The sequence below is a fragment of the Sparus aurata genome, chromosome 1 (genome assembly GCF_900880675.1).
Source record: "Sparus aurata chromosome 1, fSpaAur1.1, whole genome shotgun sequence".
NCBI classification, from domain to species: Eukaryota; Metazoa; Chordata; class Actinopteri; order Spariformes; family Sparidae; genus Sparus; species Sparus aurata.
The window spans coordinates 16,228,618-16,243,253 of NC_044187.1; the positions used below are offsets into that span (position 1 = coordinate 16,228,618).

At 42.9% G+C, this 14,636-nt stretch overlaps 1 protein-coding gene across 1 annotated transcript in view; it reads left to right on the forward strand.

The window, feature by feature from the left end:
• The window catches only part of cxxc4 (CXXC finger 4), a 30,299-nt gene extending 16,015 nt beyond the window's left edge, over positions 1–14,284 (forward strand). Inside the window, exon 3 of the mRNA XM_030412588.1 lies at positions 13,049–14,284. Within this exon, the coding sequence (XP_030268448.1) occupies positions 13,049–13,093 (45 nt within the window). The 3' untranslated portion in view covers positions 13,094–14,284. The remainder of the gene's footprint in view (positions 1–13,048) is intronic.
• Positions 14,285–14,636: the final 352 nt, after the last annotated feature.

Consider the following 14,636-nt stretch of genomic DNA (forward strand, 5'->3'; position numbering starts at 1 on the left):
CCCTGATTACACACAGTCACACCTGGAAGCTGCCACCTACGACATTCCACAGTCTGACCTCGCCGAGCAGCTCCGGTGAAGCAAGTGGGGTTAAGGTCGTTTGCTTGAGGGCACATAACTGATGGTAATGAGAAATTAACCACAAAAGTTTCATGTCCATCACTGCTCTGGAAATACAAGCAATTGCGAGGCACCTTACATGGACAAAAAGAGAGGGAACTTTATTTAATTCTGCATTACTATCCAATTCTTAAACCTTTAATGACTTGTGGCATCTTTAGCCTGTTCATTCTGTAGCATGAAGGTGAAAGCAGCACGATGACGAGTAAAGGCACTGCACCTGAAAGGACTGGCTGCACGCTTTCAAAATTGTATTTACTGAACTGAAACCTTTGTCACCCACTGAGTTTAATGCACAGAAATATTTGACTCAATCTCCATTACGTGAGCGCAATTAAAGATCCAACTTCCAGTATGTGTGTTTTCTAAGCCTAACCTAAATATTATGTTGATTTACAGTAAATATGCAGAGCTCTGCATATAGACCTTCCGAGTTTAAGGGCTCCCACACAGATGCTGAGAAATCTGCTCAAAACAAGAAGGCCTGCTCCTACTTTGCATTTCAATTTAACATTTCAGAGAACTGGCAGCATGTTGCCTCGCTTAGCCCTCGCTTCGTTACACCCACATGGCTTCTCGCCGCGCTTGCTGACGTCTTCCGCTGTTCAAAGGGCTGCAACTTGGCTGAGAAATTGGGGATTTCCATACCGGATCCCTCAGGTATCTGCACACTCAAACGCGTGTCCTGCTCATCTTCTCCCCCCTCCCCCGCTCCCATCCTGCTACGCCTGCCCTCCTCCCTGCTCACACTGCTCTGATTTCCCCGTCCCGGAGCTCTATTGACCCTCACCGCCGCACCTCTCTGTTTTTGTTTTCCGGAAATTTCAGTAGCACCTGAAAGCCTCGCCGCCGTCTCCCATACAGTGCTCGCTCCCAGAGGAGGGGATAGCTTTGTAGCAGAATTGTGTAAAATTGCTCTGCTCGGATGACGATTCTTAGGTGAAGCTAATTGAAATGGAGGCCAGCACTTCTGTACTTAGTAGCAGGTAGGTGATCTCCGCTACAGACTGAGGCCTCTGACCCAAGGGTGCTGCCCCAGCTCCGTCCTACGAGGGTCAACTCAGCCTCCGTCTGCGTGGGCCAGGGACTTTCCATGAATGTTAAATGGAAGAGGCATGGCGTCCGAGTGTTGTTTCGGCAGCAGAAAGTGGCTCCCTTTAAGCCCAGATATCTCTCACTGAACTGAAGCATTGTGTGAGACTTCATTCAAGGTTGTAGTGTGAGATACCTGTAACTCATTAGCAGTTTCTTTGGGACCTTGACCTTGTCCCAAACAATTTATTTTTACTATACTTTTGGAGGAAACATCAGTTCGACCTGACATATGTTCAGTGGTCATGTTTGTGTGATTGCATTTGTCTGTTCAGGAGTTGGAGCGGTAAGGTCGGAATGGATTGCTGGAGTTTTTAAGTGCTGTGTCTCTTGTATTTATAGATTTGGGCCCCCTGCTCAAGGTTAGGGAATGATTTTGGTTAAATTAGAAAAAGTCAGCATATCCCGGCTTGTGTTTTGGGGTTGATTTTCAGGAGTAAAAATTGAAGGGATTAAACATAAATATGTTGACGTTACTTTGCAATTTGCAACTTTGCGAGCATTAAACATTTGGATTGAGATGACTGCATAGAATCTGATTTCAATGTTTCTGTTAAATTATTGAAAAAACAAATTTAGCTTGAAACGATGATGTAATCTGTATGTGAACAGAGTCCCCCAAATCCTTTTAATTCCTGTCATGGAACTGCAATTCTTTGACACGTGTTGACATTAATGACGCCAGCTTGCTCAGACTTTTCCTTCTGTCTCTGTTCAAGCAACACTCGGACATCATTATGTCGGTGCAAAATTTTAAAAAGATAGGCAAAAAAAAACAGCCACTGTAACATTGTCGCTGGATTCCTTGTCAGTGTCCTATCTTTGCCTGATTGTTACGGCACATGTGCAGCTCTCAACAGAGATGAGAAGAAAGTCTCACTCCTTAGCTGTTTTTCCGACATTTCGTTTCCTATGACAAACATGACACAAGAAAAAAAATAAACTAGCAAACTCATCCACTAGAAATGAATAAATCACCTATTTTTTGCGAGTTTATCTGCATTAAAGAACCTGCGTGTACATGCTAATTGTGGTGTAGAAATGGTGTATGTTCATATGACCCATGGACACTAACACATCGTCGTAGTCGAAGAAAGCTGATGTCATTAAACTCAGTTTACAGTTTAGATAATTGACTTCGATCTCACCTGCCCCCCAGTCACCTGAATTAGGAGGGAATTCAAACAGATGTCACGAAATCTGGTATTTTCTTATTCCCAGTGGTATGAATCTTCCAAGTATCTTGCAGCTCACGCCACGCCCCGATCAGTGATGTCACCAGCTCAGCAGGTGTTTTGCCGTCGGCACCTGATGGGAAACATCTGCCATGACATCACCGGTCGGGGCGTGTCCAGGCTGCTCGCGATTCGAACAGCTTTGCCTCCATATGTGATTCAGTGCGGATTTCGCTCGACGTTTGACTGGAGGCGATTCCGCTTCCACAAACATACACCGACTTCCTCATAAAGCGACATATTGCAGTGCCGCCCCAGTTACACCGGGCCCGTTCCATTTCGCTGTCTGCTCAAAAGCTGCCTGACTGATAAAAAAGCGTATTTTCTGAAGCCACCGAGGCTTGGCCTGTCTCACTGCAAAGCAGCTCCTATGGAGGGCTAGTAAAATATACGTCCTACAGGAATACTGCACTGTAATTACATTCCCCCATTAGCATACGGAGGCTTGGAGTCACACTGCACTCAGCCTCCAGCAGCACTTTGCCATATGGTCCGTCTGCGCTTCTCAGGCGATATTTGGCAAGACTCTTGCAGAAGGTCAAATATCAAGTCAGAGGACTGTGCCAGAATTGCATCTATGCTAATTGCTCTCTCTCTCTCCTCCTCCTCCTCCTCCTCCTCCTCTGCTCCCTCATCCATCTCATGCTCCTCTGCCCCCCCCCCCCCCCTTTCCTTCCTCCCTCTCTTCCTCTCCCACTGAAGTAAGTAATCTGCTTTAGGATGTTTCTGAGATGGAGATGGATTTGGTTTTCCTCCGCTGCCCCTCAGCCTAATCTCCCCCCTGTGACCACCCCGCCTCTCCCAGGCACAGCTCTTAAGCACACCATCATACACCCCCACCCAGCTTCTACCCCCTGCTTCATACATGCCTAGTCAGCAAAAAACTCCCAAATTCCTCATTACTCACAAACATCCGCAATACACTTAGCTTGATTTGCTCGAATGCACGCCTGGTGCGAGGCCGGACCTTGAATTAAGAGATTGTAGCCGTATTTCAGCGCTGGAATGCGATCGGGACACCGGTGTACTTGGTATGTTTGTCTGTGAGCATTAGCATTGTGGGCATATATTCAAGAGGGAGTCTGACTGCATGAGCTAGTTAAAGGAGATACGTGGTGGAAAGAAAGGGCTCACGGTATTCCACTCGATTTCTAAATATCTCTGACTTTAAGTCCTTCGTGGAAAAAAATATGAGATTAAAATCACAAGGGTTAAACACACAATGAAGATTCTCTCCAGACCTTCGTGATCTATAGCCCGCCGAAATTCTCGCTTCTGAGGTCACCTGCAAAATCTGATTTATTTGAGTCCGACTTTTATGGCACTTGTGAGTAAAAATGAACGGTATTGACTGAGAGTAGCTGTGTGACCTGTGTGTATTTACACACTTCAGGCACCTTTCATTCTCCTGACTGCCGCCCCGATAACCTTGTACTTCTGCGGTGACGATGAGGCTGGACAAAAGCAATAAAAAGACATGAATATTTTGGTTATAAGTGTTAGAAATTGAGCAGATTTGTACCATTTAAAAAAACTGCAAAAAATCTATCGTCTATCTTTTATCCGCTTTAGAATTTATATTTCTGTGGCTGGTAACGTTATTGGCGTAAAGTTGCACGCTGAAGGTTATAATCAGGGCGAACTGGGAAGATTTTAAACATTTAATGATCTGGGGGGAATGGTGTTTAATTAAAAAACACTTTTGGCTGTGAACATGCCACTCCGTACAGGATCAGGACAAAGATCAGTCAAGAAGAAACAGTTGTTGTTTTTACTGCATGGGAGCGAGCCACCAAACATTCCCCTAAAGGTATATTTCAGTTCCAAAAGATGTCGGTGGAGTAAAAAGTAGAATATTTCTCCTTTTAATTGTAGTGAGACAAAAATTACAAATAGAGCTGCACGATATGCTAAAAAGAGAACAATATTACTTTTACTGTTATTTTGAGAGATTCTAAAGATTGCGATATGATTCACGGTCAGCGGGAATTATTAATTTTGTATCACCGTTTTTTATTTTCACTGAAAAAAGTGTTAAATCATGACGGTGTGACATTTGTTGAAGTCTCTAATAGTGGTGTTGCGATACTGCCATATTAATGATAATCGTGATATTAAAATTGGTTGATAATTCACATAATCCAGAAGATGTTAGGCTTTGCACTGCACCTTTTGTTTATGAGTTCATCTGGTTGCCTTTAAAGCCAGTGATTATGTGTAATTATTGTTATTGTACGCTTTTAAAAAAAAAAAAAAAAAAAGTATGGTTACAGGCTCTCTACACCTCCCTAAACTCATAATTCGTGGGTCATTTACTGGCTAAAAAAGGAGACGAATAACACAAAGATGATACTTTTGATTGCGACCCTAAATTAAAAAGTTTCATTAAATGGAAATACTCGAGCAGCCTATTATTTGTACTTGAGTTATGTTAATCAACTTAAATGTGTCTGAGTTAGCCCCAACACAAGCAGAAGGCTCAAATGAATCTTTAAAAAAGTTAACAAAAATAGGACTTCATGGTGGTTGATCGTTGAGTCTCATCGCCAAATGTTGGCACTTTCGGTTGGCGTCCGACCCGAGCCTCCGACCCAAAGCCTCGGTATTTGAGGGTCTGAGGATGTGACTCAACAATCAGCAATTCTTCTCTAGGAAGTTGCATTTTGTTGCTTTAATGGTCCAATTTGTAAAGGTGATAAATTTTTTATTTTTGAGTCTCATTCCCAACTCTTCGCATCCTGACGATAGCTGACAGCTGACCTGACCTACATTCCCAAAGCATCTGCATTTCACGAGTTGGGAGTGAGACTCAAAAAATCAACTGTCTTACAAATTGGACCTTTAATACTATAATCATTTAGATCTGAGATGTTTTTATCTGTCAATCTGTTCCTCTATGTGTAACTCTGCGTCTGTACTGTACCTTTAAATATGAAAAATTAGATTGCCAGTCACAATGAATCGCTTGCCCACTGAATCTGAATCTTCGGCTCATAAACAACTCAGCCACAAAGCAGAAAGACGATTTCATCACAGCAAATGCATATTCCATTAAAGTCATCTTATTCTTTTTACTTACTATCACCAGAGTGAATCTTAAAATTGATGATCCTCTCAGATAATATCCGAGGAATAAGCTCTTGCGCTGAGCGGAGTCTGTTTGCGTTACGGTGTTGTGATGCAGGGCGGGGAGGGCAGCGGCGTGTGCATGACTAGATGACTGGTCTGTCCGTGATAGCGGCCTTGGAGAGGTACCTTTTATAAACGGCATTGGGTGGCTAGAATATTGGCTACAAGCTCCGAGATGAGATTTCAACCCCCACCCACCAACGCCGGTAACAGCGCAGGTGATGGATTGCTATACCTTCCAGGTTTGAGCTTGGCAACGCCCCAATATTCCTGCAGAATAAAGTGACAGGCAATATATAACACATCAGTTAAGGCTGACTGCACTGCTGAAACTTTTTTCTCCTCCCTCCTCCCTCCTCTCTCTCTCTCTCTCTTTCTTAGAGCTGGAGATCAGCCCTGAATGTTTGGCTGGCTCCCAAAGTCCTCCTTCCTTCCTTCCTACCTTCCTTCCTCCCTTCCTCAGTTTCCTTCTGATGAAACATGCTCTTTTCCTCACTCCTCCCTAGTTTTGTCTGCCTCCCCACCAGTTTTGCCTATAAGAAAATAATCAAAGTCATTTCCCCGCGTGGTGTCATGTTATAGCGAAATGATCACAGGCTCAACTTTTCCGACTGTAGTTCTGAGGCGTCGGGATTTATTTTTGGGGGCTTGCGACGTGCAAGGTGGCAAAAAAAAAAAAGAAAGCACAAATTGGCTGACCTGGGTGTGCGGGCGAATTTCACATGCAAGTGTTTTTTTTAATTTGTTCTTTTTTTTTCTCTCCTTCCTTTTAAGTCGGCGTCCAGACAGCTAAAACAGTGTCAGCCGCAGTTTGTGTGTCAGGAGAGTGGTATTTATTTATATATATTTTGTTTGCAGCCTGTCAGAGCTGCATCGGAAGGGTTTGCGGTTTTGAAAAAGTGGCCTGGTTCCCCCGGTCTGTAAGTTAATAAATTATGGGTATTGTCAGGGTAATGCATGGGCTATGTGTTATAATGAGCATTCTGAAACACATCAGCACCCACAGGCTGCTATTCAACCTGCCCAGTGCTGCCGTCTCTCTGAGATTCCTCCCGTCCTGTCTCCCTCCCCTTCCATATATCTGTCTCTATCCACTCCATCTCTGCTCTGATCTTTCTGCCACTATAGGATACTTCCTCATTTCTAACACATTGTTTTTTATCTCCAAGTATGAGAATCTTCTTGAGAATTCCTAGACAGAAAAAAATAAATAAATAGAGAGAGCGGAGGGGAGAGGAGCGAAGGGGCTGGGTTTGTAGTTGGCTGAAAAAAAAATGGCACCCGTAATTATGGTGAATTAAAAGTTTTATGATGTTGTGCATGCTTGTGTGTGTGTGTTGAGTGTGTGTGTGTGTGTTGGTGGGAGGGAAGAAGGGAGGGAGGGGATGGGGCTCTGTGACAAGGCTGGCTGGAAGCATAGAGCTGAGGGTTAGTGCCAGACATGTCTCAAGAGAAACCGGGGCACATTTGCAATCACCCCGAGTTCAAAAGGGTAATTTATTCACAGTCTGTGGTTAAAGTAGGGGCTGCTCAGAATGCCAGTGGGATTGTGCCGGGAGTCGGGAGTAGTAGAGACACATTATTTTCATTCTTTTCTCCCTCCCTCTCCCTTGCTTTTTTTTTCCCCTTCTCATCGTCCTCTTCGTCGCTCGTTGTTGTTTCTGCGAGCCCTGTGTGGCGTCTTTTAACACACGCCGGCGAGCATATTTCACTTTTACACTCATCCGCATTGACGTCCCAGCGCTGATTGAATTTTGAGGCGCTGCGGCGTCTGCCATTATCATCCTCATCGTCTTGAGTGGTTTATCTCTGGCCCCGGCTCAGTGTGATGCCAAGGCTGCGGGGGGAGAGGGAGGGGAGGGGCAGGGCAGGGGTGGGCCAGGGGGGGGGGCTTTCAGGACCGTTCATGTGTTTTTTTATTTTTTTTTATTTTCGTAGAGCAGATAGGGAAGCATCGGCCTTAACCTGGATGTCTGAGATTGCGGTTGGAGGTTTAATGTTGGCGGAGTGGCTTTTTCACGCAAGCTCCTCAAGACAAATCGGCCTGATTATGATTCAACATCCCGTTTTCTCGCTGGCGCTGTCTCTCCACCACCTCGTCTCAATCAGCCGACGACGAGGCTTCGGCATTAACTGCACCTGCCAGGTTGAGTTAGGATCACAGGGTGTCATGGCTGCCCAGAGACCTCACGCCGCCTCGCCAGAATCAGCAGAGAATTATTCCACCACATGTCAGTTTTACTGTGTCGTTATCACCAAAAGCCACCGGCAGACACTTACAATACACTGCCTACTGTGGTGGTGTGGTGGGGTTAATTTGAGGTCTGGAGAAATCTCTCCCTCCTCCTCCAGTCAGTTCAATACTCGGTCGTGTGCATTCATTGCCAGAGCGGGAAATTGTCTTTCCCGCTGTGTATCGTTGTAGCCAGGTTGTTATGTATGCTCTGCTGCAGAGGCGGCGGTGTTGACGTGAGGCTGAGCTGCTGCCACAGCGTCTTGATTTGAGGTGAAACCTTGGTGTTGCTCCCGTGTCCCTGGTGTAACACTATCAACCCTTACCTTCTCCCCACCTTTCATTCTTCTGTTTTTCCTCCACTCTCTCTCTCCCCCCCCTTGGTTCTGTATTCTTGTATCTTTTCTCCCCCCCCTTTCCTCTCCCTGGCGGTTGATGGAGTGATTTTGAAGGCGCATGCAGGTTGGGGAGCAGACGACGCGGGGCTGTGCTAATTGAGCCTTCTTTGTGCCTGGTCACTGCAGTGTGCTGAGGCGAGGAGGCCTGGGAGTGAATCCAAGCAGCACTCAGGAGCCACACTGGATCGATAAAGCGGGAACTTAACAAAACAGAGACATGCCGAGTGCCCAGATCAGGGTCATTATTGTCTCTGGCGAGCCGCACTTCCACCAGGGACTGATCAATGTGAGAATATGGATCAAGATAAACATTCTCACCTCCCCTTTTTTCTCTCCTTTTTGCCTCGGCTCTTAGAGCATCACATTCAAAGGCTGAAAGTGCGGATGCGTCGTGATGTTCATATGACGTCTACGACATTTGAAGTGCACACGCTCTCTTCCCTGCGCCTTTTTAGGAAGAGTAGTCATCAGGCTCTGACACCCGTGTTTCTTTGTTTTAAAGGAAGTTCTTGAAGCTCATTGTTCTCTTTTTTTTTTGTTTTGTGTTTGGTGAGATTTACATATTTGGCTTTTCTTAATTTGTTTTTATTATCATATTTTGAAAAACAGTATACAAATCAATACCCAAAACCCAACTTAAACATAAAAAGACATTGGTAGCTCAGTTGGTGGACCACTCAGCCGATGTGCGGAGGCTGTGTCCTCGCTGCAGCAGCCCAGGGATTGATTCTAACCTGCGGCCCTTTGCTGCATGCCAGTCCTCCGATCTCTCATCCCGTTTTTCTATCTTCTCTTTAGGCTTATCCTGTCAAATAAAACCATTTTAAAAGGACACAAAAGCTTGTAGCGGTATATGCCGTCTATATTTCAATGTTTCAAACAAAATCAGAGCAGAACAGGTTGAGTCCAGATGTTGAAGCACAAACCAGGATTCTACCCATTTATGTTGACCTTTTAGATTATTGTCCATAACAGAAACAAGATCACCAGCCCTTTTTTTTGTTGTTGGTTTTTTTATGTTGGTTGTGTCTCTAGCTCAAATCTTGCTGCCAGAAGTGTCCATTTTATTTTATTGGAGAAACATAAACCAATTTGCCGTTAGTTACCTTGAGAAAGTGAATGCAATCTGATGGAGCATCCCTGCAACAACTCCTATTTTCACAGAGGTTATGATATTCAATTAACAAGAGGTGTTGAGGTCACATTTGAGGTGCTGTTGAATCATATTGTCGTATACTGACAGGTGTTTCTGTTATTTCGTCCACCTCATTACCATAAGTGAAGGTAGTAGGCTGAATAACAGGAACGTCTCCCTGTATAATGCAAAACAGGTGGGATTTATTGAAGGGCCTGTTGTATTAGACCAGTTGCAGTAGTTTTAGCGAGGTGTGCGTCATAAACTGCTCAATTTAATTAAATGTACAGGTTACAATTGTGCAGTTTAATCTGGTGGGTTTCTATCAAAATACAAAAGAAAACTAAAAACTGAGTTTGTTAAAGAAAGCTGTACCAATATAATCCATGTGTCCAGTGATTCAAGGCTGCTTATGTGGTTTTTATTATGGAGGATAAACGTCGAAGACTCTCTATTTCTACTTTCCCTAAATAGGTACACATTCAAACTATTAAAATTCCAAATAAAATCATGGCAAAAATATCATGCCATCCACTTATACTTGCCCTATCTTCAATTAAATGTCCTTTTAAAAAAAGCAGAGATGACTTCAATAACAACTGTAACGATATATTAACCAAACCCTAATTGCATCCAAAAATGAAAATAAAAAAACACAATTTATCGAGCTACGGTGACGTCACAAGCAGAAAGAAAGAAAAAAATACATGAGATCTGTGAGAGCGTCTCGACCCTTCAAAACGTGATGGTGTTTCATTTCAGCCGTGACTCTAAATTGGTGATGATGGTATCCTGCTGTTCCGGGTCCCTCCATTATTCACTTGGAAGGATAATAGTAATTGCTTAATGTGGTGTGAAAAAAATGGTAAATGGTTTCTACACACGTAGGAAGGAATGTATGTGTCCAAAAAGCTCGTGTTGCGACGGCCCGGCACCTGTCTACACGCAGCTGACAGGCTTACAGCGATAGGGAAAAAAAAAAAGATCTAATATGTTATCATGAAGACCTCCACTATTGTTTTATCTAAGTGGTGACTGAACACTTATTAACCGTACAGGTAAAGTGAGCGGGGGCTAATGGGTGATTTGTTGTTGCTATTGTTGGAGGTTATCGGTTTAATAAACGCAGGTGCTGATAGGCTCATTAGGTGAGGAGTCTGCAGACCTTTTTCTTCCGTCATTTATTAATTCCGTGTTTCTTCTTATTACTACGTATTGGGCTTGTTTGTTAAAGTAAAGTAAGGCAGTTACTCCAGCGATCTTCTTGAACTAAAAAGTCTGTTATGTTTATCCTTATTCTTGCACCTACGCCAATGTTTTTCTGACAGCATTATTGGCCAAATTTCAAAGTTTGTTAGATTGAAATGTGTCTTTTTTTGCCTCTTTGAGATCCATTCTGGTTCGTTTACGAGGGAAATCTGAAATCTCTGTAAAAGTGCATGTTTGTGAATTGGGTTATTATACGACTGTCTTCACGTTCCAACTTCAATGTAACAAAAATCGTACTGTCGGTGTTAGTAGAAATGGGTGAAAGGCTAGATACACAAACGTGGATACGTGCCACCTCGTTTCGTGTCAAAGCATCTAATAGACCTGCCGATCCACTAGAGGTCAGCAGTGAGGGGAACAGTTTGGCTCGCCTGGACGTGAAAAGTACACGAGTATGAAGTAGCGGTAACAGCGGGGGACGATAATGACTCAAATCAAACACTTAGCACTTCAAATAGCCTGAAAGACCTGTTTCGGAGGAGGTTGGGGGACAATTGGGCAGATTATTAATAGGACTTCCACCCAAGTCCGGCGTGAGGCAAACAACTAGTGGTGACTGTTTTGAGAAATAACTTATTTTACGCGAGACCATGATCTTTTCCTAATCTTAATTGAGTAGTTTTAGTAACATTATTAAAAAAATGTAACCAGACATAGCTCGTTTGTTAATGGGAACGTGACCGGCAGAGAAGCCATGTCGTTTTCCAACGCCTGGTGGACGTACATTGTACAGCACGTACCATATACTGTATACAGTCGAGTGAAATGCCTGAAAAAATAATTAGATTAAAGGTGCACTATGTAGTTTTAGGGAAGACATTTTAAAGCGAAAGATCAGATCTTTTAATGCCTAAAAAAACTAAATACACAAACTCTCTTTGTTTTCATGAGTAAATAAACAAACTGGCCTTAAAGGACAACACAGTTTCATGCTGTTTTACTTTGTTTATATCTGGCGGACCCTGCCACCTTTCTAGTTTTAAACAGTGTTCTGGGGACCTTATTTTCCTCTGAGAACAGTATGCTTATTCACTTATGGGGAAAAATATATATTTCTGAGTATTTTTACCTCATTAATATTGTAAATATTAGAATTCTGAGTTTTAATTTCTTCTCCAAAACTACATAGTGCCCCTTTTAAACAATTGTGTGTCAAATTACTTGTAAAACAATGAGACAAATGCTAATGCTTAAATCAGTTGTGTTCCCCTGTAATCTAGGGCTGCAATTTCTGAATATTCATTCATCATCAACTATTGAAGTGAAAATCGAAAATAAAAGAAAAACATGCCCAGATGATATCGTTAAAAAAAATTGTTTTGTCAGGACAAAGCTAAAAAACCAAAAGGTATTCAGTTTACTGTATAAAACCACAGGAGAGCTTTGCATGTGAGAGGCTTGTGTTTAATCAATAGTTAAAAATTGTTGCTCATGAATTTCCTGCCAGTTAAGTAATTGATTTACCGACCAGTGGCTGTAGCTTTAATGTTTGAACTCTTCACACATGAAAAACTAAGAACTTAATTGAAATCATTATTTGTTTCATTCAAATTTTGAGCAGAATTTGGTAAAACAGGAACATGACATGATCGCAAACAAATCCACTGGAAGTTAATGTACGTGAATATTAAATTATGGCCCAGTCCTACTGTAAACACTGTCTACATGTGGTCCTCCGCTGTATAAGCTGAGTGTAGGCGGCAGCCTCGTGCTGCAGCCCTCATCAGGCCTGTAAGGAGCCACGGATGACACTTGGTATTAAAATGTCAAATTGCCCTCCACTCAGACTAAAGTGATTTTAGTTGTGATTATGCACTATTTCCCCCCCCTGTCAACAGCCGAAAAAAATAATCAAAAAATGTGCTAATTGGTCATGGGGATTGGTGGGAGACTTCAGTATTTTATGTCTTTGACTTCCAAATGAGTTTCGTAGAGGAGAGGCTGTCAGTCTGCCATAGAGGTTTTTTAGGGAAGAGGAGGAGGAGGAGGAGGAGGAGGGGCGGCTGCTGGCGCGGGCTCAAATTGAAATGATGCACTGTTCCCCCTCACTGCGGCTCGAGCTCACAGTAATTAAATGCCTCATTGTTGCTTCTTGGGAATTTGTATTGAATATTTCATCCAGCGTAATGATTATTTGGGTGTGGGTGGGACGTGGATGTAATCACCTTGGCTGGCTCTTTGATGAAATACTTTGTTTGGTGGTTGTGCTTTATAGCCGCTTTAAGCGCCCTTCCGGGTTTTTACTTAACTGTACGTCGGCGCTATTTCAACCCGCTGTTACCCAGCACTGCTCGGAACGTTATTGATTATTTACTTCCAAATGTGCCTGTAATTTCTGAGTCTGTGTTTGTTTTGTTTTTTTACATGGCATGACAATGGCATGACCTCGAAAAACCTGCAAATTAAAAACGTGTCCTTCACTTTTTGTCTCCCGCAGAGGACGCCGGTCAACAACGGCGAAGCTTTCCGGTGGTTCTTTTAGAGGGGCGAGACACGGCCGCCCCATCCAGCAGCAGGAGGGCAGGTGGGACTGTTGACTCTCTGCCAGGAGCACTTGACTGGTTCACAGAACCCAACACGCCCAACACATTTGTGGAGGACGAGAGAAGAAAAGTGGACAGACAAAAAGATAAAATGAAAAACATAATGGTGTTGTTTTAACTCTGTAATTTCCTTTTCTGTGTAATTATTGTACCTTTTGACAGTATCATAATGTATATTTTTGGTGTCTATGAATGTGTTTCCAGTGTTGTGGCTGTAGGTTTTGCAGCCAATCCTATGTAAAGGACTCAAACAGACAATCATACAATCATAATGAATCCGTCACACAGAAGAGGCCACAAGGATTGATAAAAACAAACACGACACACTTTACCCCGGAGCAATAATCTATTCTGTTGATTATTCTTCAATCGCTCATTTCCGTTGACTCTTGAATTATGTCACCAAAACTGAGTCATCCTTTAGCTTTTTTTCTCTCTCGCTTCATCTGCAAACCACGCTTTTTAAATGCCGAGCCGACGTTAAGGTGCGAGGTGTCTCGTTGGGAATGATGACACGAAGGACGGCAGCAGGGCTTCTGTGACGGACTTGTTGTTCGTCACTGGAGCGGACTCACAGGGGGAACAGGGCACATTGTCTTGTGCGGTTGAGTCACACTTCTTTAAGATCTAATTGGGCGTCATTTGATTGTGACAGCGCCAGACATTTATGAGTCAGCCGGCTGTCTGGAGGTCATATTCACAAAGATGATTGAAGTACATGGTTTTTTTTTAACAACCCATCAAACCTTTTTTTTTTTGTTTTGTTTTCTCTTTTTCCGTTTGGATCACTAAAGGTTGTAACTGTCTAAAAGGTAGAGAGTAATGCCAGTAAAGGAACTGTATGTTATGTTGAAAACATTCAAATTTAGAATTACTTACAGTACACTATTCATATTTGACATATCAGATGTTGTTCTGGAGCTAAGGGATGATAGTCTGGACCGAACGACAGTCCTTTTCTCTCCTGCAAAGTAACGTTAACACATTCCAAAAACAAAAATTATTCAATAAGTTACTCATTGTCTTAAACCCTATTGTTGCATGTGTAAATGTGTTTTGGTTTTAAAGATTACTAAGAATTTGTATATTGTTGTTGTGATGCTTTTATGTGTTAAAATAAAAAAAAAAAATGACTTCAGTAAAAAGACATCTTGATGGTAAATGTTTGATGTGGACGAATCACCAAAGACAGGAAAATAAGTCCCAACGGTGTTTGAACAACAGCAAAAACGAAAGGAAAAATCAGTGATCAATTACGATCACCTGATAAAAAACGATTTTTCTTCTTTTTTCTCTCTCTCTCTCTCTTTCTCTGTCTCTCTCCCGCAAAGCATCAACTGAAATAACAACCAGGAGGAGACGGGAGGAATATAACAGCATTGGTTGCCTCCCCAGTCACGTATTCCCTTGAATACTAAAATGTTGCACGGAGAAGAGTGGTTCCCAGAGGCAGCAGACTTTAAAGGACTAGTGAAATCCCAT